At 46.4% G+C, this 22593-nt stretch overlaps 1 protein-coding gene and 2 long non-coding RNA genes across 3 annotated transcripts in view; 1 reads left to right on the forward strand and 2 right to left on the reverse strand.

Moving 5' to 3' along the window:
- Window positions 1-21295, reverse strand: part of LOC310764860 — a 65757-nt gene extending 44462 nt beyond the window's left edge. The window contains exon 1 of the long non-coding RNA XR_014549287.1: window positions 20928-21295. This is a non-coding gene — a long non-coding RNA (uncharacterized lncRNA). The remainder of the gene's footprint in view (window positions 1-20927) is intronic.
- LOC310764837 overlaps window positions 1-22593 on the reverse strand; it is a 392409-nt gene that overhangs the window by 327960 nt on the left and 41856 nt on the right. The gene's annotated exons all lie outside the window — the stretch shown is intronic.
- Window positions 55-19225, forward strand: FAM210B (family with sequence similarity 210 member B). Its single transcript, XM_083619155.1, has 3 exons — window positions 55-597; window positions 17839-18014; window positions 18826-19225. The coding sequence occupies exons 1-3, from the start codon at window positions 190-192 to the stop codon at window positions 19040-19042; spliced, it is 801 nt and encodes a 266-aa protein (XP_083475281.1). The 5' UTR covers window positions 55-189; the 3' UTR covers window positions 19043-19225.

Raw genomic sequence — 22593 nt, forward strand, 5'->3', positions numbered from 1 at the left:
AAGCAAGGCTCCCTTGCCCTGCCCAGGACAGGCGGGGCGCTGTCCCTTTAAGGAGGAGGGTGCCTGGCAAGGCGGTGGGTGGCTGTTTTGCGCGCTCTCTCCGGGCCTGATCAGCCGCCTCCCTTCGCCGGGATCCGTCGGCCGCTTGGGCTGCCAGCCGTGGGAAGCCGGCGCAGCCCCTCCGCGGCCATGCTCCGGCTAGGCCGGCCGTGCGCTCTGCACGTGCTCTGCCCCGGCGGGCTGCTGCAGGTCTGCAGCAGGAGCGCCGCCTCCGGGGAAGCGGGAACCAGCAGTCTCCCGATCGGCCAGGTGCAGCCCAGCCCGGGAGTCGAGAAGCGGGCGCCGCGCAGGACGCACAGGAGGCTCCTGCGGGAAGCGCTGCAGCTCCTGCTGCAGCAGCCGCCAAGCCCCGGGCGCTTCTGGATCCCGGCCGCCGGGGCTGATCTGCGCCACGGAAGAGAGGGCGACCCGTTGCTGCTGCCGCTGCTGCTGACATACCCTCCGCCCCAGGCAGAAGGGGAGGCGAGCGGCCCCCGCCAGCTGCTCTCCGAGATCACCCTGCATGCGGTCGGGGGCGGCGGCCTCGGGTCCAGGAAGGTGGGTGAGTCAGCAGCCACCTCGCGCGCTGTGGGTGGTTAAAACGCGGGAGAAACCGCACTTCAGTAGGATTCCTCGCAAACGTGGGCAAGCGTTCCACAGAGCACGAGCAGAGTGTCCTTTCCTAGGATGCAAGACCAGCAGAGGCCTGGTTTAAGGCCTAGGCACCCCCCTCTCTCTCTGAGGGGCCTTTTCTGCGGTGGCTCCCCATTTGTGGAATGCTCTCCCCAGTGAATGCTCTCACCTGGAACCTTCGCTACATATATTTAGGCGCCTCTATAACCAGGCCCTCCGGTCTTTTAAATGTGCTTTTGGGAGCGGGTTATTGGTTTTGTTTGACATTAAGTATTCTGCCTTTTCATCTTGTCTTTTTATGCTGTAAAACCGCCTGTGATCTTTGGATGAAGGGTGATATATGCATTCAGTGCCAGATTTACGTATAAGATAAACAAGCTATAGCTTAGGGCCCCACTCTTAGGGGGCCCCAAAAATTGAAGGAAAAAACCGGATGTACGTTTCCAAAATATAAGATTAAAAAACCAAATAAAATAAGACATACATACAGCAACAGTGTTTTGTGTTGTGTAGGCTCCTATGATGTCAGTAATGGGCCCCGCCTGCTAGCCTGCTCCCTAAAATATCCCTGGTTTGCTCATTTCTATATATAGGGCACCTACATTCTGCATGGACTTTTCAACAATTACTTTGATAAAAAACATATTTTGTTATGTGCACATGGCTGTAGATACCTATTAGATCCATAAATTACCATATAGCACATATTCAACACAAAAAACAGCGACAGTTTGTTGTTGACAAAGGACAGCTGGACATATAAAGGGCCCCATTACCTTCAGTGGCTTAGGGCCTCATCAAACCTAAATCCAGCCCTGTGTGCATTTAATTAATAATATTTGCAGTACTGTTGCCGGATTTGGTGGCTGGGAAATGTAGGCCTGCCCTCTGATTCATAAAGGCACTAAAAATCTACATAGAAGTACTGCATATATTGTTAACCCAGTACAGTGGGGTGGGCAGTCTGTGGACATTCAGACTTCTACTCCCATGGTCCCCGGCCATTGCCCCTTCTGGCTGGGGCTGATGGGAGTTGGAGTCTAGCAACATCAGGAAGTCCAGGCATTGCACATGCCTCTTGCACAACATTCCTTAGGACATGAGAGAGGCAGAGGCTTGCAGCAGGCCAGGTGCTTAATAGCAAAACTTTGACTTGTGCTGACAGTTCACCCTGGTGACTGCTCTCTGGTGTAATAGTTCTGTTATTTCTTCATATCCATCAGAACCAGCACTTGTCTGTCTTATTTTTATTATCTGTATTACTTGCATATTAATGTTATTACTTGTATATCTCCTGCCATCCCATTGCAGAGCAAAGGCTTTCAACTAACATATTAAAAAACAGCGTATGATGCACTTTAAAAAAAAATGGATCAAGCAAGGCGGTGGTGGCAGCATCAAAATACAAATTTGATGGTGATAATATCAGAAAACAAGATGCAGCTGAAGAGCTTGTGAAACAAAATTGTTTTTGCATGGTGACAAAATGCCATTGCAGATAGGTAGCCGTGTTGGTCTGCCATAGTCAAAACAAAAAAAATTTTTTTCTTTCCAGTAGCACCTTAAAGACCAACTAAGTTAGTTCTTGGTATGAGCTTTCGTGTGCATGCACACTTCGTCAGATACACAGTGTGTATCTGACGAAGTGTGCATGCACACGAAAGCTCATACCAAGAACTAACTTAGTTGGTCTTTAAGGTGCTACTGGAAAGAAAAAAAATTATTTTTTTTGTTTTGAAAATGCCATTGATGAGGCAAAGTAGATATTGTGGGGTGGGGAGTCCCAAAGTCTTAGTACCACTACTAATAACTGAACTTCTGAAGGTCATGGGAGCAGAGAAGAGATTTCTCCAGTTGTATGAGAGGAAGGGAAGATATCTCAGTCCTAAATGGTTAGGGCTTCTGTGCTCTTTGCCTCTCTGTTGCCTGTGTGCGTGTCCTGTTGTATCAGTCTGTTCTTATCGTTCAGCTGCTTCCTTTCACCCTGTTGCTCTGCTTCTGTACAGCATCTGGAAACCATTGGTGCTAAATGTTAAATAACAATGGCCAGGTGCCATGCGAGATTATGTCATTGAGCACTGGCTTCATTAATCCAGAATCATTACATGGACGTCTGCAGGGTTTTTTTAAGAGAGGGCCAAAGTAAAATGCTGAAAGGGGGAGCCAGCTAATTTCCCACAAATAATTAGAGGAGTAGCGTCTGTATATATTGTCGCATATTTTAGGGTTTGCAATGTTAGACACTTACTTTAAAAAAGGGGGGGCAATTGCCTGGCTGGTCATCACTCACCCTTCACCCTGTTTGGTCATCCAAGAATCATTACCTTTTATTGGTACTTTGACTTGGTAGCTAATTGGTAGCTACCAAGTGCTGAGTACCTCAGCACCAGCATTTTGCGTGTATGGTAGGATATGAAATAATAATAATAATAATAATAATAATAATAATAATAATAATAATAAATAATACTTATACCCCACCCATCTGGCTGGGCCTCCCCAGCCACTCTGGGCAGCTCCCAACAGAATATTAAAAACACAATAAAACATCAAACATTAAATACTTCCCTAAACAGGGCTGCGTTCAGATGTCTTCTAAAAGTCAGATAGTTGTTTATTTCCTTGACATCTAATGGGAGGGCGTTCCACAGGGCGGGTGCCACTACCGAGAAGGCACTCTGCCTGGTTCCCTGTAACCTCACTTCTCGCAGCGAGGGAACCACCAGAAGGCCCTTGGAGCTGGACCTCGGTGTCGGGGCTGAACGATGGGGGTGGCAATGCTCCTTCAGGTATACTGTGCCAAGGCCATTTAGGGCTTTAAAGGTCAGCACCAACACTTTGAATTTTGCTCGGAAACATTCTGGCAGCCAATGAAAATCTTTCAGGACTGGTGTTATATGGTCTCGACCGTGTTGTAGCTGCCACTGATTTTGATGTGACTTGGGATTTTTCTAGATTTGCAGTGTTAATCATATCACACCTTCCAATCTATCACACCTTCCAAAATGTTTAGCATGGCATAGTGAGAGCTGAATGGCCTGGGCGGCCAGGGTTCAAATCCACACTCAGCTATAAGTTCACTGAGTGATCTTGGGTCAGTCACCAACTCTCAGCCTTATTTAAATACTTAAAAAGTATTCAGCACTGAATTGAACCCGGGGATTGAGAGTTGTAGAGACTTCTGCTGTAAGTTATCGCACGTGTTGACATTAGGTCAGTTGTGCAAAAAAGAGTGATCTTATTTTTACTTCATATGAAATGTATTTCTCAGATTAGTTGTGTGTGAAGCACATGTGCGTGTGTGGCAGTATGTGAACATTTTCTCTCCCTGATGCCACTATATGCGCATGAAGCCGACTAGGCAGAATCTGGGTAGCACTGTTTTGCATTTGAGTGGCAGGGAGAAGCTGCTAGCTGATGATTTCTGGACGGTGGTGGCCTTATTTTTCCTACTAGCAAAAATAATCTCACCTAGCACAGCATCCTTTTCTCACAGGGGCTGACCAGATACCTGTGGGAAGCCTGGATGCTGGACATGGATGCAACAGCACTTTGGATACCTGTGATTCTCAGCAACTGGTATTCAGAGACATACTGCCTCCAACAGTAGAGGCACCATTAACAGGACTAGTAGCTTTTCCTCCATGTTCAGTCCTCTGTTAGAAACATCCAAGTTGGTGGCTATCACACTGCCACCTCTGGGAGCAAGTTCCGTAGTTTTACTGTGAGCTGCATGAATTAAGCGTTTTCTTTTATGTGGCATGAATCTTCCAAAATTCTGCTTCACTGGATGTCCGTTCAGTTCTAGCATTTTGGGGAAAGGGGAAAAAAAATATCTATCCATTTTCTCCATGCCGTGTATAATTTTATAAACTTCTATCATGCCACCTTTTCTCTAAACCAGGGTTTCCCAAACTTGGGTCTCCAGCTGTTTCTAGACTACAGTTCCCATCATTCCTGACAGCTAGGGATGATGGGAGTTGTAGTCCAAAAACAGCTGGAGACCCAAGTTTGGGAAACCCTGCTCTAAACTAACCCTTTCTTCATAGGGGAGACGTTCCATCCCCTTTTTTCATTTTGGTTAATAATAATAATAATAATAATAATAATAATAATAAAAAATTTTATTTATATCCCGCCCTCCCCAGCCGAAGCCGGGCTCAGGGTGGCTAACAACAATCAAGTAATCAAACAATCAAATAATCCAACATTCTAAAAATATTTCATTATAAAAATTAATTAAAATCAAGTTGATGGCAACCATTAAGCAAAATTCTGTGCAGGTTGCCAGAGGAGGGAATCAGGCTGCGCCCTGACCAAAGGCCTGGTGGAACAGCTCTGTCTTGCAGGCCCTGCGGAAAGATGTCAGGTTCCACAGGGCCCTAGTCTCTTGTGACAGAGCGTTCCACCAGATTGGAGCCGCAGCCAAGAAGGCCCTGGCTCTAGTTGAGGCCAGCCTAACCTCTCTGAGGCCTGGGACCTTCAGGATGTTTTTATTTGCAGACCGTAGGTTTCTCTGTGGGGCATACCAGGAGAGGCGGTCCCGTAGGTACGAGGGTCCTAGGCCGTATAGGGCTTTAAAGGTTAAAACCAGCACCTTAAACCTGATCCTGTACTCCACCGGGAGCCAGTGCAGCTGGTATAGTACCGGATGAATGTGGTCTCGCAGCGAAGACCCCATAAGGAGTCTCGCCGCGGCATTCTGCACCCGCTGGAGTTTCTGGGTCAGTCTCAAGGGCAGCCCCACGTAGAGCGAGTTACAATAATCCAGTCTGGAGGTGACCGTCGCATGGATCACAGTGGCTAGGTCAGGGCGAGAGAGATAAGGGGCCAACTGCTTAGCTTGGCGGAGATGAAAAAATGCCGCCTTTGTTATAGCTGTAATCTGCGCCTCCATAGAGAGGGAGGTATCGAAGATTACACCCGAACTCTTAACGGACAGTGCTGGCACTAATTGCACCCCCGCAAGAGATGGGAGTTGCCCCCTCAATCCCATATCGTCCCGTCCCAGCCAGAGGACCTCTGTCTTCGAAGGATTTAACTTCAACCGGCTCCCACGTAACCATCCAGCCACAGCTTCCAGACATCTGGTCAGTGTGTCTGGGGCCGAGTCAGGATGGCCATCCATCAACAGATAGAGTTGGGTGTCATCGGCATACTGATGGCAACCCAGCCCAAAACTCCGGACAAGCTGGGTGAGGGGGCGCATAAAGATGTTAAAAAGCATCGGGGAGAGAATCGCACCCTGAGGCACTCCGCACACCAAGGAGTGGCGCGATGACAATTCCCCCCCAAGCGCCACCCTCTGTCCCCGACCAGAGAGAAACGAGCGCAGCCATTGGAGGACTGTGCCCTGGATCCCCACGTCGGCAAGGCGGTGGTCTAGGAGTTCGTGATCGACCATGTCGAAGGCTGCTGACAGGTCTAGAAGAATCAGCAGCCCCGACCTGCCTCGATCCAGCTGCCTGCGAAGATCATCTGTTAGGGCGACCAGAGCCGTCTCGGTCCCATGACCAGCGCGGAAGTCGGACTGGAATGGATCGAGAGCCGATGTTTCATCCAGAAACCTACCAAGCTGTTCAGCAACCGCTCTCTCAATCACCTTACCCAGGAATGGAAGATTCGAAACTGGGCGGTAATTGGATAGATCTAAGGGATCTAATGATGTTTTCTTTAAGAGCGGACGCACCACTGCCTCCTTCAGTTCCCCTGGGAATATCCCGGTGCCAAGGGACAAATTGATGATATCCCCCAGGGGGGCCCACACCTCGTCTGGACACGCTCTAATCAGCCATGACGGGCACGGGTCCAGAGGACAGGTGGTGGGCTTTCCAGCTTGGAGGAGTCTGTCCACATCGGCTGGAGATATCCGGTCAAAGTGGTGCAATACTGGACCCGAGGACAGTCGAGGGGCCTCCAGTTCATTTATTGTATCCAAATTGGCAGGAAGGTCATGGCGGAGCAACAGGACCTTCTCCGCAAAAAAGCTCGCAAATGCCTCACAGCTGTGTGTCAGATTGTTATTTAAATTTGGCTGTCCTTCAAGGGACGTTAAAGACCTAATTATACTAAATAATTGAGCCGGGCGAGAGCTAGCGGATGCAATGGAGGCCGAGAAGTAAGACTTCTTAGCGGCCTTCACTGCCATCTCATAGGTTTTCATAAAAACCCTATAAGATGTTCTTGAGGCTCCGTCACGGGCACCCCGCCATACTCGCTCTAGCCGTCTGAGATCCCACTTCATTTTCCGAAGCTCCTCGGTAAACCAGGGAGCCCGGTTTCTGCAGGGTCGCAGAGGGCGCTTAGGTGCGATCTCATCGATGGCTGCCAGGAGCTTGGTATTCCAGCCCTCAACAAGCTCAGTCAATGAGTCGCCAGGGGGAACAAGGTCCCGCAAGGCTTGACGGAATCTATCAGGGTCCATCAGCCTCTGCGGGCGAGCGCAAATCGGCTCGCCACCTAAGCAGAGTGGGGGTGGAAAGTCAATCCTGGCTTTCAGAGCGTAGTGATCAGACCATGGCACCTTCATCAAAGGAGACATGATCACATCTATACCGGCGCCAAAGATCAAATCCAGCATGTGGCCTGCTTGATGTGTGGGGCCCGAAACAAACTGGGAGAGCCCTAGTGTTGCCATGGAAGACAGCAGGTCCAGAGCCTGTGAGGAGCGAGTGACATTAGCATGGATGTTGAAGTCCCCCAATACCAATAGGTTAGGGAACTCCAAGGCCCAGCCAGCCACCGCCTCCAGCAGGCCTGACAGGGTGGCTGCTGGTGCGCTAGGTGGCCGGTACACCAGCCAGACAGCCAAGCTCACCTCGGAGCCCCACACTAGGCCAACACATTCAATGCCAGGGATCAATGGCGATGGTAGAGCCCTGAAAGAACAATCTTCCTGGATTAATAATGCCACCCCTCCCCCCCGGCCCACAGTCCGTGACTGGTGGAGGACGGAGAAACCCGGGGGCGCCATCTCTCGTAAGGTAACAGTTTCCCCTTCGCGCACCCAGGTCTCCGTCACACAAGGCAAATTGACCCCCTGCGAGGTAAAGAAATCTCGCAGGGTGGCGGTTTTGTTGCCTATAGACCTGGCATTGCACAACACCAGTGACGGAGGTGAGTAATCCTTGCTCACCCTACCCTCGTCCCTCGGGATGGGGCGCAGATTGGAAGGGGTACGAGCGTATCCGTATCTCGATCCCCTTCGCCTATAACATCTGCCCCCACCGCCATACCTCCCTCGCCCCTCCACGGTAGCAATCCCAAGCCTCATACTTGCCTCCATTGACAAAATAGAAAAACAAAACAACCAAAAACAATTATACCCAAACAAAACCAATCCCCACCCCACTTAATATCCAACCCCAAACCAAAACAAAACGGAACAAAACAAAAATACATAGATAAAAACCACCATTCACGGTGGTACAACAGAGTAAACAGTAAAAACACCTTTAAAACACCTTAAAATATATAAAAACATCTTTAACATTTGCTGCTGCAGCACCAGTGTCCTTAAAGCTGTCACAGAGGTGAGCCTGGGCCCCGCCCCCTAGGCCAGATGGAATTAGCCTGAGGAGGGAGCGGTCTTTCCCCACACTCACCGTGCAGCAGCAGCTGCACCTTCTCGGAACATAACAGGTTGCCCTTCTCGGAACCTTTTCCACCCCTGCAGCATCCTTTTTGATGATATTTCTTAATTCATTTTCTGATGCATTTGTTTATATTTATTTTGTGCAGTTTAAATGTTGCAATCGAGCTTCCTTTTCTAGAGCTGCTCTTAACGATTCTTGGAAACTTGCCTGGCATGATATATGTATTTTTCTAGAGCTGATGACCCTAGCCCTGAGCTGCCCCTTGTGTTCATTATTGGCAGAAATCAAAAGGAGCTGTAAGGCTCATTGTCCCTCTTAAATTGCTGCCCTGCTTTTTTCAGCTGGAGGCACTTGATGCCGTTTTGAGCAGAAGTGTTGGAAGAAGAGTCGCATAGTGATGGGGAGCTGAATCGCTGCCAGTTCCCATCACTTCAGGTCCTTGACAAAAGTTCCTTTCTCTCCCTATTTTTTTAGACCACCTACAGGCTTCCAGGCTTTTATCCATATGCCCTTTTCTTGGTTGGGTTGAAACACTTCATTTGCACCCATTGTATGGCCTTTGCCTCTCTTAACATTTTCTAATATTACCATGGAAGTGTTTTTAGGGGGCAACATGAGATTAGCAAAGTTTCAAATGGCATATTTGGGGGGGGGAGCAGGGGGGAATTTTGCAGAAGAAGAAAAATTCTCCCGTTCAAATTCACATTTAATTTTTTTTGGTATCATAAGCCTTTTACTCAACATCACATTTTTAAGCCAGCCCCTTGCCCCAAAACAAAACATAACACTTAGAGGTGCCAACGAAGAAAGATCAGTCTAGGCTGCTACCTTATACCAAGTAAGCCCATTAAACCAAATGGGACTTATCTGTGAGAGGATGTACCGTATTTTTCGCACCATAGGACGCAGTTTTTCAGTCTTAAAAACTAAGGGGAAAAGTCTGTGCGTCCTATGGAGCGAATGCAGGGGGGGAGGCAGGCAGGAAAAGCCCCCAAGGGCCACACACAAGCTTCGCTCGGCTCTTGCGGGCTTTTCCCCAGGAGGGAGAAGGGACTGACGTGGCCAGTCAGTCCTTTCTCCCTCCTCTAGAAAAGCCTTGCGCAATCTCTCCAGCCGCGGGAGGCTGCGCAAGGCTAAACAAGAAGCCAGGACAGCGAGCGCGATCCATCCCGCTCGCTGCCCGGGCTTCCTCTTTTGCCTAGCGCGCCTCTCCAGCCGTGGAAGGCTGCGCAAGGCTAAAGAAGCCAACTTTTTAAAAATCTCTCTCTCTCAACCTCTTTTTCTTTTTTCGTCCTTTCTCCACCCCCTTCTTTTCCTCTGGATCAGTGTTTTTATCTAGATTAATGTTTTAGTTTGGAAGGGGGGATATTATAAAAAAGGAAACTTTGCAGCTTTTATTTTAGTATACAATAAAAACAGATTAAACAAAACACAAAAGAAGGAAATAGCATAGAAGAAGAAGAGAAAAGGGAAAGAGAGGGGATACAAAGCCATTTACCAGAGGTAAATCTTAACCCTTGCCTCACCTGGGAGCTTCTCTGGGCAGGAATTCCCTCAGATTAAGTGGGGTGGGGGAAGAGTGGCAGGTAGGGGGGTACCTACCTAGACACTGAAGCCACATGTCTCTCCGATGAAAATTGGGAGTGGGTATTGTGTGAAGTGGCTGTGGATCTCCTGCCACAGAAGTGTAGGACTGTATAGAGTTGGGAGGGCCACCCGAGGGTCATCTAGCCCAGCCCCCTCACAATGTAGGAATCACAGCTAAAGAACGCCAGGCAGATGGTCCCCCAACCGCTGCTTAAAAGCCTCCAGTGGTGGAGACCCTCAACACCTTCCGAGGTCACAGAATTGCAGGGTTGGAAGGGAACCCCAGGAGAGGTTGCGCGGCTATGGATCCCACTCGCTGTCTTGGCTTCTTTGCTCTTTGGGGCTGGGGGGGGGGATAATATTTTTTCCTTGATTTCCCCCTCTAAAAACTAGGTGCGTCCTGTGGTCCGGTGCGTCCAATAGAGTGAAAAATACGGTATATGGGATTCTGCTGTTTGTTGATTAATTTTCTTTCTTTTAAAGGAATATACATATTACAATTTTTTCAATATAATACACAAATGTTGCCAAGCATTGTTTGGGTGAACTTGATATTTCTTTTTTTTTCATTACATGTTATGGCAACACACCAAAATACCCTCCTATTAAATCAACCTGTTTTTCATCCTCATCTCCGCCATGTAAAACTGGCTTCTACCAATTAAATCAAAAGCTTCAGTTGATCGACCTGTTAAGGGCTGCAGCCCTGTAAGCAAGATTAGCTTGCAGGGTAGGCAGCAGAGATCACAGCACTTTCAGGAGGGCGTATCTTCTAGGTATCGTCTAGCAAGTTCAATGTGCCAAAATGATATATGAAAAATAGATGTGGGCATGGCGGGTTTGCATTTTGGGTTAGGTGGACATGGCAGGGGTGAACAGAATGGCATAGGGCTAACAAAGGACTGAAGGTAGTGAAAGGGAGAACGGCTCATTTTGAAAAGGAGGCTCTGAGATCCAGTTTGCCAGAAATCCACATGCAGAACCATAAGAAGAGTCCTTCTAGATCAGACCTAAGGTCCATCTAGTCCTGGATCCTGGGACAGGGTTGTAGCTCACTGGAAGCATCTGCTTTTCATGCAGAAGCTCTCACTATTATTAATTTATTATTATTATTATTATTATTATTATTATTATTATTATTATTATTATTATTATATTTATACCCTGCCTATCTGGCTGGGATGTCCAAGCCACTCTGGGCAGTTTCCAACACATATAAAAACATAATAAAACATCAAACATTAATAATAAACGTAATAAAACATCAAACATTAATAATGACAGTCTGATCCAATACAAAAAAAAGTTCAAACTCAAAGGCTGGGAATAGTTCTGGAGACTTGCTGCCGGTCACTGAAGACAGTACTAAGCTACAAGGACCAATGGTCTGTCTTGGTGTGAGGCAACTTCCTGTGTTCTTGTTCTCACAGTGGCCAGACCAACCACAGGTGTCTATGGGATGCCCACAAACAGGACTTGAGGGCCACAGGACTTTCCCCACTTCCCAGCGACTGGTAGTCAGAGGCATATTCAAAGATGGAGCAAGCTTGTTTCCTCCAGCTGTGGAGGGCAGGACTCGAACCCATGGCTTCAAGTTGCAAGAAAGGAGATTCCGACTAAACATCACAAAGAACTTTCCGACAGTAATAGCTGTTCGACAGTGGAATGGACTCCCTTGGAAGGTTGTGGACTCTACTTCCTTGGAGGTTTTTAAGCAGAGATTGGATGGCCATCTGTCACGGATGCTTTAGCTGAGATTCCTGCATGGCAGGGGGTTGGACTAGATGACCATTGGGTCCCTTCCAACTCTATAATTCTACTGCCTCCAACAATGGAGATGGAGCGCAGCTATCATGACGAGTAGCCATTGAGCTAGTGTTGCCTCTGTTATCCTTCATTCAAAGGTGACCTCAACAGCAAGAGAAATGTAATCTGTACACGCCCAGGGAGTTGCAAAATGCCTACCAAAAAGACGAGGCATGTTTTGGGGAGATAATATGAGGAGAGGGTGAAGTAAGAGCTCTTTCTTCTGGCTTCCTCCTCCCTCTGGCCTGCCTGCCGGTTATCCAAACAGCAGCCAACGAGCACACACAGAACAAAGCTCCCAAAACAAAATGCACAACATTGTATTGATTTCCTTCAAGCTTAGCTCTCTGTTGAGCAAAAGCCAAATTGTGTCCCAGTCGGGCGCAGCCACAGCCAGTCTCATTGTCAAATGGAAAAGCATTTTCTCTCGCTTCATGCCTCTCCTCGTGACTGTTTTAAGCGTCTGCAAACTATCCCAGTCTCCTTTGTTTGTGTGTGCTGTTTCCTTTTGTATTTTGTTTTTTAATTGCTATTCCAAATCAAAACAAGTTAGCCTTTCTCCAGTTCTCTTGGCTAGGGTTTTGTTGCTCACCAAATGCATAAGAAGCTTGGGTGCTCAGAAGTGAAAGGGAGGAGGGAACATGGCCTGCCCACGCAAAGCTGTTGTCGCCTTGCAAGTGATCCACCAAGCTGAACATAGCCCAGAAGCTCACCAAATACATTCACCAAGTGCCTCAGAAGATAGGAAGCTGCCTTAAATTCAGCTAGAGCGTGTTGCCGATAACGCCAAGGTTGCAGGTTTGATCCCCGTAAGGGACAGCTGCATATTCCTGCTGTCACGGTCCAGTTCATGGGCGATCGAAGTCCCAGCAGGGGACGTCAGGACCAGGGGCAAGATGGCGGGGTGGGAGCAGGAAGAGGGGGTCAGGAGTCAGGAAGCCAAGAGTCAGAGGGTCAGAGAGCCGGGAGTCACAAAGTCAAGGGTCCGAGGATCAAGAAGCAGGGAGTCAAGAAGCTGAGGTTCAAGGATCAGGAAGCAAGAAGCCAAACACAGCAAGGCAGGAAACATGTTGCTGTGGCAAAGAGCCGAAGGGAAATGCTGACCTTATATCCCTTCCCAGCTCTTGCCACCAGGTGCTGTGAGTTACCAACTGGGCTCACCTGTGCGGCCGCGCCTTGCTTCTTCAGAACAAACTTAGGAAGGCCCCAGTCCTGCAAAGTCCTATTGGTCACAAGGCCTGGCTCCTGTACACACTCCTGACACCTGCATTGCAAGGGGTTGGACCAGATGATCCTCAGGGACCCTTCCAACTCTATGAATCTATGAGTCAGGCCATTGGTCAGTCTGGTAGAGGGATAGGGAACCTCAGGGCTGGGCTGCGGTGGGGTCAAATGCAACCCCAATCTGGCCCTTGATTCCCCAGGCTGCATCCCCTCCTCAACCAGACACTCCATCAGCCCTATTTCATACCTTTTCAGAGGGTTTTTTTTTTCCTGGCTGGAAAGTGTCCTTGAATTCTGATAATGCGTCTTGATTGCCTGGATGGAAGACAGGTAGGTGTGTGTGTATGTATAGAAGCTGGTTACTGTACCACCTTTGTCCACTTTTGCCTCTGGTCTCACCCACCACTGGCATTTGGACCAGTTTGAAATGTGGCCACTGTCTGTAAAAAAAAAAAAAAATCAGATTTCCCCCCCCCCAATCTACCCCAAAATATAAAGGTAAAGGGACCCCTGACCATTAGGTCCAGTTGTGACCGACTCTGGGGTTGCGGTGCTCATCTCGCTTTATTGGCCAAGGGAGCCGGCGTACAGCTTCCGGGTCATGTGGCCAGCATGACTAAGCCGCTTCTGGCGAACCAGAGCAGCGCATGGAAATGCTGTTTACCTTCCCGCCAGAGTGGTACCTATTTATCTACTTGCACTTTGACGTACTTTTGAACTGCTAGGTTGGCAGGAGCTGGGACCAAGCAACGGAAGCTCACCCCATTGCGGGGATTTGAACTGCTGACCTTCTTATCGGCAAGTCCTAGGCTCTGTGGTTTAACCCACAGCGCCACCCGCGTCCCTAAATATATCATGGCCCCAATACTTCAAAAAGTGCCTCTCCAATATGTTCCAGCCTGACCATTGAGATCATCAGAGGGGAACCTTCTTAGGGTGCTATCATTTGGTGAGGACAGAGAGCCTTCTCAGTTGTGGCACCCTCCCTGTGGATCTCTCTGCCACTGGAGGTCCATCAGCTCTCTTCAGTTTCATCAAGTGCCAAAGCTAGGCCTCTGCACTCTGGCCTAGAGGCCTTCCTGGCAGATGTCACCAGTTCGTTTCAGGAAAATTTGGTTTGTATGGGATCGTTTATGTCTTGCTGTTTTAAGGCAGAAATGTTTCGATTTTATTTTGCTCTTCATGTATTTGACAGCCTGAGACATGAGGACCAGGCCACCATGATCCAGGACCCTCTGTTTAGTGTGCAGTGGACCTGTAGGGTGAACTGTCAGAAGCCCCTAGAATGCTGTACATAGCCCAGAAGTGGTGTGGTCCCTGGAGTCCCAACTGGGTCGCAAAAACAATCCCCTGCCTTTTAAAAGGAGCTCTCTCCTATCTACTCAAAATAATCTCTTTCCCTGCACCATTTGGGAGGGTGTGGGAGTGATCCACTCTGGGCGCTCAAGGTTTACTACATTTCCTTTTTCTCCTGGCTCCCAGTGAATTGTTTCTTCCCATATTTCCACCACCTTCTCTCCCATTAAAAAGGGGGCAGGATTTGTTCTCTTGGCTCCACTTCTCCGCCCCACAAATTCCTTATGCAACGGAGAGGCAGGGCCGCCTTGGGAATTTGCTCATGTCCTCCCCCTGGAATCTGGGAGTTCTAAACCTGTTCTTCCAGCAAAACAAACCCTCTGAACCTGTAGCGCCATTTTAAGGCTCACAGATTCGTAACTGAATTACGGTAAATGTTAAGCCTCTAAGGTGCCACAGCCTTTGTTGTTTTCACTGCAGTACTAACAGAGCTTCCCCTCTGGAATTTGTTCTCCCAGATCTGCTTTTATTAGTTGCAGTCGTTTCACCAGCCTAGCAAAGCATATTGTCAGCAAGCAATTGCCAGCAATTCCCCAGTGGTCCCTTTCCTGAGTTTTCAGTATTTTGTTGCAAACATGCATATTGCACAACATCACGGGAGCTGAAAATGCTGGTCTTTATACCGGGATGAATAATTTCAAGTCTCTAAATAGCTTTCTGCTTGCCTGCAGCAGTACAGTACTCCTAGGATTGGCACATGTCAGCAGAGCCAGCTGAAGCTTGAACTGAAAGTTACTATGCCATAATTGAGATAGATTCAGATTCTGTAGCTTAGAATAATTGAATTGCAGCGTTGGAAGGGACCCCAGTGGTCATCAAGTCCAACCCCTGCAAATGCAGGAATCCTGCCCATAGCTGTCCCGTGGGCAGGCGGGGGCTCAAACCACCACCCTTCTGATTAACAGCCAGATGCACTGACTGACCCATTGTGCCACTGGAGTCTCTCTGAAATATGACCCATGTGCTTCTCACTTGTAAAAGTAGGAAGTTGAAGACTTAGAAATACTGTGGTTTTCAGTTTGTGATCGAGTTGCCTTACACAGTCAGGTACATAGAACAAGGGTCTTTAAAAAGGCTCTGTACTCTGTTTGTGTACAGAGGCCTTCCAAAGTTTGGACAGAGGTCTTTCCCAGTGTTGCTACTTAAGATCCTTTTAATTGAAGATTCAGACCTTCTTTTTGCAAAGCACACATTCTGTGGCCTTGGAGCATAGGCAAAAATGTCAGGCCATTGGTTCATCTTGCTGGGTTGGATAGTTCAGAAATGTATGTGAAGAATGTGCTCTTTTCTTCCAAATGGTGGTCTGCTGCCATATTCTTGTGGGTGTTTTACAACAAGGGAAGTAATCAAGGGAAGTACAATCAAGGGAAGTAATAGTGCCACTGTATTCTGCTCTGGTCAGACCTCACCTGGAGTACTGTGTCCAGTTCTGGGCACCACAGTTCAAGAAGGACACTGACAAACTGGAACGTGTCCAGAGGAGGGCAACCAAAATGGTCAAAGGCCTGGAAACGATGCCTTATGAGGAACGGCTAAGGGAGCTGGGCATGTTTAGCCTGGAGAAGAGGAGGTTAAGGGGTGATATGATAGCCATGTTCAAATATATAAAAGGATGTCACATAGAGGAGGGAGAAAGGTTGTTTTCTGCTGCTCCAGAGAAGCGGACATGGAGCAATGGATCCAAACTACAAGAAAGAAGATTCCACCTAAACATTAGGAAGAACTTCCTGACAGTAAGAGCTGTTCGACAGTGGAATTTGCTGCCAAGGAGTGTGGTGGAGTCTCCTTCTTTGGAGGTCTTTAAGCAGAGGCTTGACAACCATATGTCAGGAGTGCTCTGATGGTGTTCCTGCTTGGCAGGGGGTTAGACTCGATGGCCCTTGTGGTCTCTTCCAACTCTATGATTCTATAATTCTAACACCCCTGTAAAAAGGTCATGCATTTCATAGACCGGTTATTAGAACTGAAAGAGGGTGAATTGTTGAAGAACACACAGTGAGTCTGGGCCAATTCTCTATGTACTTTATCCACAATCATTTCTTTCTCTCATTAGAAGCATGTCACCATCTCTCAGCTTCATGTTCCCAGTTGCAGTATGGGAATGACCATGTTTTGCAGCATTAAGAAGACTGTACAGCTGCATATTCACAGTGTGTCCTCCTTGGACAATTGACCATCTTTCACAGCCTTTTACTCATTGCATGTTCACATCAAAATACAGTCTAGTACCTACCGTAGTTATGACTATTTTTCAAAGAGCATTATAGTATCTTTTGAGCATCAACAGATGTGTGTAGTACTCTGCAGTAGGTACCCTTCACTGGGATAAGAGGGTGGTTGTTCTGAAGCAGCAAGCTATCAGTAACTTATAGCATCTTATTATACACATTGTTTGAAATCAGATGTAGTATAAACATTGCTTGAAAAGTTCCATTGGAAAAAAGAAACTAGTTCAACTTTATCCCGTCCAAAAAGGTACTAGTTCGTTTGTCCTTTTACAAAATAATTTAGTTCAAGTTCATAAAAAGTTTATCCTTGGCAAAACAAAAAGAGTGTTCAGAATGTTAGGGTCCAAATGGAAAAGCCAGGGAGCACACATAAGTAGTAAAGTGTCTGACAGACAGAATGTCAACAGGTGAAGTTTTCCTCATAAATGTATTTCCATACTAGGTTTACCTTACAGTGGTACCTCGGGTTACATATGCTTCAGGTTACAGACTCCGCTAACCCAGAAATAGTGCTTCAGGTTAAGAACTTTGCTTCAGGATGAGAACAGAAATCGTGCTCCGGTGGCAGAGCGGCAGCGGGAGGCCCCATTAGCTAAACTGGTGCTTCAGGTTAAGAACAGTTTCAGGTTAAGTACGGACCTCCGGAACAAATTAAGTACTTAACCTGAGGTATCACTGTATTTAATTTGTGGCAGCCACACAGCTGTTAAAGGCACAAGGCAACATTTTCTTTGTTGTTGTAGTTCTTCCTACAAGATACTCCTTTTGGAAGAAAGCAAATATTTTCAGCGAGGAAGATACAGGAAAAGCCGCTTTTTCCTTCCTTTTAATTGCTAAGCCATATTAATTGACTAAGCATCCTTAGAAGCAACAACAGCTCCATAGCTGCCTGATAAGCCTTAGAACATTGTCTCCACACTTTGCTTTCTAACTTTGTCCAAGTGACTTAGCTTTCTTTCCCTTTGGGGGATTGGCTGTGAAGATGAACTAGAAATCATTCCATGTTCTGCCTCCCAAATTAATTCACCTGGTAATTATGGGAATTACTTTCAGGTGTAGTGCAATGAACTTTGTTCAACTGAAGTAGTTCATTCCAAGCACTGAATAGGCATGATGAACATCACCATTATAATTTTTAAAATTTGTATACTGCCCTTCATCCGCAGATCTCAGGGCGGTTCACAGCATAAAAATACAATATAATACATATGAACGATGCAGGTAAGAAATAGGAAAACTGTGGTGCACACAGACTATATTGTAGCATTTGAACAGAGCACTCTATGAACTAAACTTTGCACTTTTAGTGAAATGCTCAATCACTCTAGACACATATTTTAATGAGCACCCATTCCCCCCACTATACATAGGAGACTGGTGAAACTGCAGGAAACAACCATGCAGATCCTAGCCAAGAGAATGGAAAGAAACCTAACAAATCCCAGCAGCTGAAGAAAGTTTTTAAGGAATATGGAGCTGTAGGAGTTGTATTCCATGTTGGGATTTCTTTGATGTCTCTAGGAATGTTCTATCTAGCCGTGTCAAGGTATGTTTTCCATACTATTTGTAATTGGGTTTGGTGTGGCGAGGACTTGATACAATGTCACGTATAACATGGGAGAAATATTTATGGCTGTTGGATATAAAAATTGATTTGCTGGATCAAAGAGAGATCCATCCAGTCCAGCATTTGGTTTCCAACAATGGCCAGCAAGATCCCTGTAGAAGTTTTTTAGCATGGAATTAAGATGCCCATTTCTTGTAGTTTATCCCCAGCATTTGACATTCAAGAAACACTAGGCTGTGTCCAGCTAACTTTCACCCAGAGTGGAACCACTTAAATTAATGAACCTAAGTTAGTTATGCTCATTTTCAGTGGGTCTACTCTAAGTAAGACCTGCATTGGCTATAACCTACTGCTTTTATGCATACCCATCGATTCCCCTCCCCCATGCAGAGAATCTCCATATAGTTGTCATTTTAAAGCCATCTAAGCCCCCTTAAGAGGTAGATTTGTTGATTAGCCCCTTTACATGTTCCTCCCCTGTAAAGTATTACTTTGATCAGGTCTTTGTAATAGTTGTACTGGCCAACTTGTATGTGAAGAGAAGCAACTCAGGTATAAAATTGTACTTTGAATACAAATTCGGTCCAGCTCCTAAGCCACCACTTTGTAGTGACTCCAAATGATGGATCTTGGAGTTGATACGACACATCTGAAGTCTGCCCATCCCTGATCTAAAGTGATGCCCATCATGAAATCTTGCAGTAGCGAAAAATATAACACTTTGGAAAATCCATGCTTGTTTTTGTAATGTTACTAAGCTAAGTTGTGGTTTGTTTTCACCCCCTTTTAGTGGAGTGGACATGACTGCCATCCTCTCCAAGTTGGGATTTGATGACGCTCTTGTGCAATCCAAGTTGGCCGCTGGGACGAGTACTTTTGTTTTGGCCTACGCTATCCACAAACTGTTTGCTCCAGTCCGCATCAGCATCACCTTAGTCTCTGTGCCATTACTTGTGCGATATTTTCGGAAGATAGGTTTCTTCAAACCTCCGACTCCAAATCCATGATTAAATCATCACTGGAAGAAAAACAAGGCTGCCACCTCAGTTAATATAAAATATAAAATGTTTTTAAATTGCTGCACCCTGGTGGTGCCTGTGCAGATTCCTGTAATACCACCTTTGCATTGTATATTCATGGTGGAGGGAGGGGAAGTGTTTTTTCCTGATAAACTACTTCACAAATACTGATTACCTATGTTTCTTCCTCAAGTCCTGTGCCAGCCCAGAGGGGCAGATGTTCTAATAACAATTATATGGGTACTTCTAGGAAGATAGGAAACTGCCTTATTATAGTAACTTAGACCATTGCCCAGTATTGTCTGTTTGGACCAGCAGTGCCTCTAAGACAGTAGTCTTTTACCTCACTTTCTAGCTGCTTTTAACTGGAATTGCCAGGGGTTGATCTTGAAACCTTCTGCAAGAAAAGCATATGCTGATATAGTTGAACTTTGGAAGGGCACCAGAGTCGTGGAAGGAAGCTTATAATACACTTATACCGAAAACAGAGTCTGAGAAGACACAGCTTAAGAATTACCGCCCCATATCTTTGCTTAATGTGGATTATAAAATTTTTGCAGACATTTTGGCTAACAGACTAACAACGGTATTAGTAGAAGAAATTCATAAAGACCAAGCTGGTTTTCTCCCGGGCAGACACTTGTCTGACAACACGAGGAACATAATTAACATTCTAGAAAAGTTACAAGTGAATATTAATACTAAAGCAGTTTTGATATTTGTGGACGCGGAGAAAGCCTTTGACAATATTTCTTGGAGTTTTATGAAGAAAAATTTACAGGGGATGGGGGTTGGTCAAGGTTTTGAAAATGATATAGGTGCAATTTATTCAGAACAAAAGGCTAAATTAATTGTGAACAATGTAGTGACGGAAGAATTCAAGATAGAGAAAGGAACACGACAAAGGAACTTTGGTTCCTCTCCATATACAGATATCTGTATAAGCTTTCTGGTATAAGCTTTGTGGACTAAAACCTCATCTCATTAAATGCATGACATCTCCATTGGTGGATGCATGTATACATATGCATATAAACATATATGCATTCAGACATAAATGCAAATGGGAGATGGCATACATCTAACAAAGTGGGTTTTAATCCACAAATGTGTGTATATATGCACATGTGTGCGCACAGACACATGCAAAGATGGAAAATTTAAGACAGGGGTCACCAACCCATGGTCCGGGGGCCAGATAAGGCCTGAGGGACTCGTTTATGCAGCCCGTGGAGACCCACTTCCTGGTCGGAGGAGCACCAGAAATAGCTTGTGTGCATGTGCATGGGCCTCCTCCAACCCAGATGTGCACCAGAAATAGCGTTTGTGCACACGTATGGGTGCACACTCCCCCGCCCTCTGTGCAATCTGCACCAGCCCGAGGCAAGAAAAGCTTGGAGACCCCTGATTTAAGATGTCTGAGGACTATAATTCTAATAACAAACTCTAGTGTTTAGTGCCAGCATGTAGGCTAGAATGGGCTGCTAGGTAATGAGGCATCGTCACACCTGGGGTAAGGGGCAGTGGATCACCCTATTTAAAGGGAAGGACTGGAAGGAATGCTGAAGTGGTATATTCTTCAGGTGAGGTGACTGTTACCAATAATTGTATTGCCTTCGATGAGATGGGTTTGTTTGTATTTGTATCGGGTACTTAACTTCTCTTTCTCAGGTGTTCTCCCACTTGACCAAGTCTAAGATTCTATATTGACATCACTAGTAAGTCACTGGTAAAGTCAATGGGTAAATCAATTTGTCACACTTTTAACAGCCTGCTGTTTAGTCGTTTAGTTGTGTCCGACTCTTCGTGACCCCATGGACCAGAGCACGCCAGGCACTTCTGTCCTCCACTGCCTCCCGCAGTTTGATCAAACTCATGCTGGTAGCTTCAAGAACACCATCCAACCATCTCATCCTCTGTCGTCCCCTTCTCCTTGTGCCCTCCATCTTTCCCAACATCAGGGTCTTTTCCAGGGAGTCTTCTCTTCTCATGAGGTGGCCAAAGTACTGGAGCCTCAGCTTCACGATCTGTCCTTCCAGTGAGCACTCAGGGCTGATTTCCTTAAGAATGGAGAGGTTTGATCTTCTTGCAGTCCATGGGACTCTCAAGAGTCTCCTCCAGCACCATAATTCAAAAGCATCAATTCTTTGGCGATCAGCCTTCTTTATGGTCCAGCTCTCACTTCCATACATCACTACTGGGAAAACCATAGCTTTTACTATACGGACCTTTGTTGGCAAGGTGATGTCTCTGCTTTTTAAGATGGTGTCTAGGTTTGCCATCGCCTTTCTCCCAAGGAGCAGGCGTCTTTTAATTTCGTGACTGCTGTCACCATCTGCAGTGATCATGGAGCCCAAGAAAGCAAAATCTCTTACTGCCTCAATTTCTTCCCCTTCTATTTGCCAGGAGGTGATGGGACCGGTGGCCATGATCTTCGTTTTTTTGATGTTGAGCTTCAGACCATATTTTGCGCTCTCCTCTTTCACCCTCAATAAAAGGTTCTTCAATTCCTCCTCACTTTCTGCCATCAAGGTTGTGTCATCTGCATATCTGAGGTTATTGATATTTCTTCCGGCTATCTTGATTCCGGCTTCGGATTCATCCAGCCTAGCCTTTCGCATGATGAATTCTGCATATAAGTTAAATAAGCAGGGAGACAATATACAGCCTTGTCGTACTCCTTTCCCAATTTTGAACCAATCAGTTGTTCCATATCCAGTTCTAACTGTAGCTTCTTGTCCCACATAGAGATTTCTTAGGAGACAGATGAGGTGATCAGGCACTCCCATTTCTTTAAGAACTTGCCATAGTTTGCTGTGGTAGACACAGTCAAAGGCTTTTGCATAGTCAATGAAGCAGAAGTAGATGTCTTTCTGGAACTCTCTAGCTTTCTCCATAATCCAGCGCATGTTTGCAATTTGGTCTCTGGTTCCTCTGCCTCTTCGAAATCCAGCTTGCACTTCTGGGAGTTCTCGGTCCACATACTGCTTGAGCCTTCCTTGTAGAATTTTAAGCATAACCTTGCTAGCGTGTGAAATGAGTGCAATTGTGCGGTAGTTGGAGCATTCTTTGGCACTGCCCTTCTTTGGGATTGGGATGTAGACTGATCTTCTCCAATCCTCTGGCCACTGCTGAGTTTTCCAAACTTGCTGGCATATTGAGTGTAGCACCTTAACAGCATCATCTTTTAAAATTTTAAATAGTTCAGCTGGAATACCATCACTTCCACTGGCCTTGTTATTTGCAGTGCTTTCTAAGGCCAATTTGACTTCACTCTCCAGGACTTCCTGGTTAGCAGAGTTTGTAACCCAAAGCGTCTGTAACCCAAGGTACCACAGTAAATTTAAGTTACGAAACCATATTCAAATAATCCCAACAATGTTTTATTATTTGCACCACTTAAGTAAAGATGCTTAACCCTGTAGCTTTACAGAAGTCTCTCTCTTCCCCCTCTAATATGGTTTTAATAATCGAGAACACTAGTTCTGTCTTGATTTCCAAGACTAGTTCAACTAGTGTATTTATTCCACCTGGACATT

This window comes from Podarcis filfolensis (assembly GCF_964270895.1).
Source record: "Podarcis filfolensis genome assembly, chromosome: 6".
NCBI lineage: Eukaryota > Metazoa > Chordata > Lepidosauria > Squamata > Lacertidae > Podarcis > Podarcis filfolensis.

Bases quoted from the DNA above. Each gene is read 5' to 3' on its own strand.
- FAM210B (XM_083619155.1), top strand. From the start codon at position 190: ATGCTCCGGCTAGGCCGGCCGTGCGCTCTGCACGTGCTCTGCCCCGGC. The intron at 598-17,838 runs GTGGGTGAGTCA...CACTATACATAG, and splicing joins GCGGCCTCGGGTCCAGGAAG to GAGACTGGTGAAACTGCAGG. The intron at 18,015-18,825 runs GTATGTTTTCCA...ACCCCCTTTTAG, and splicing joins TTCTATCTAGCCGTGTCAAG to TGGAGTGGACATGACTGCCA.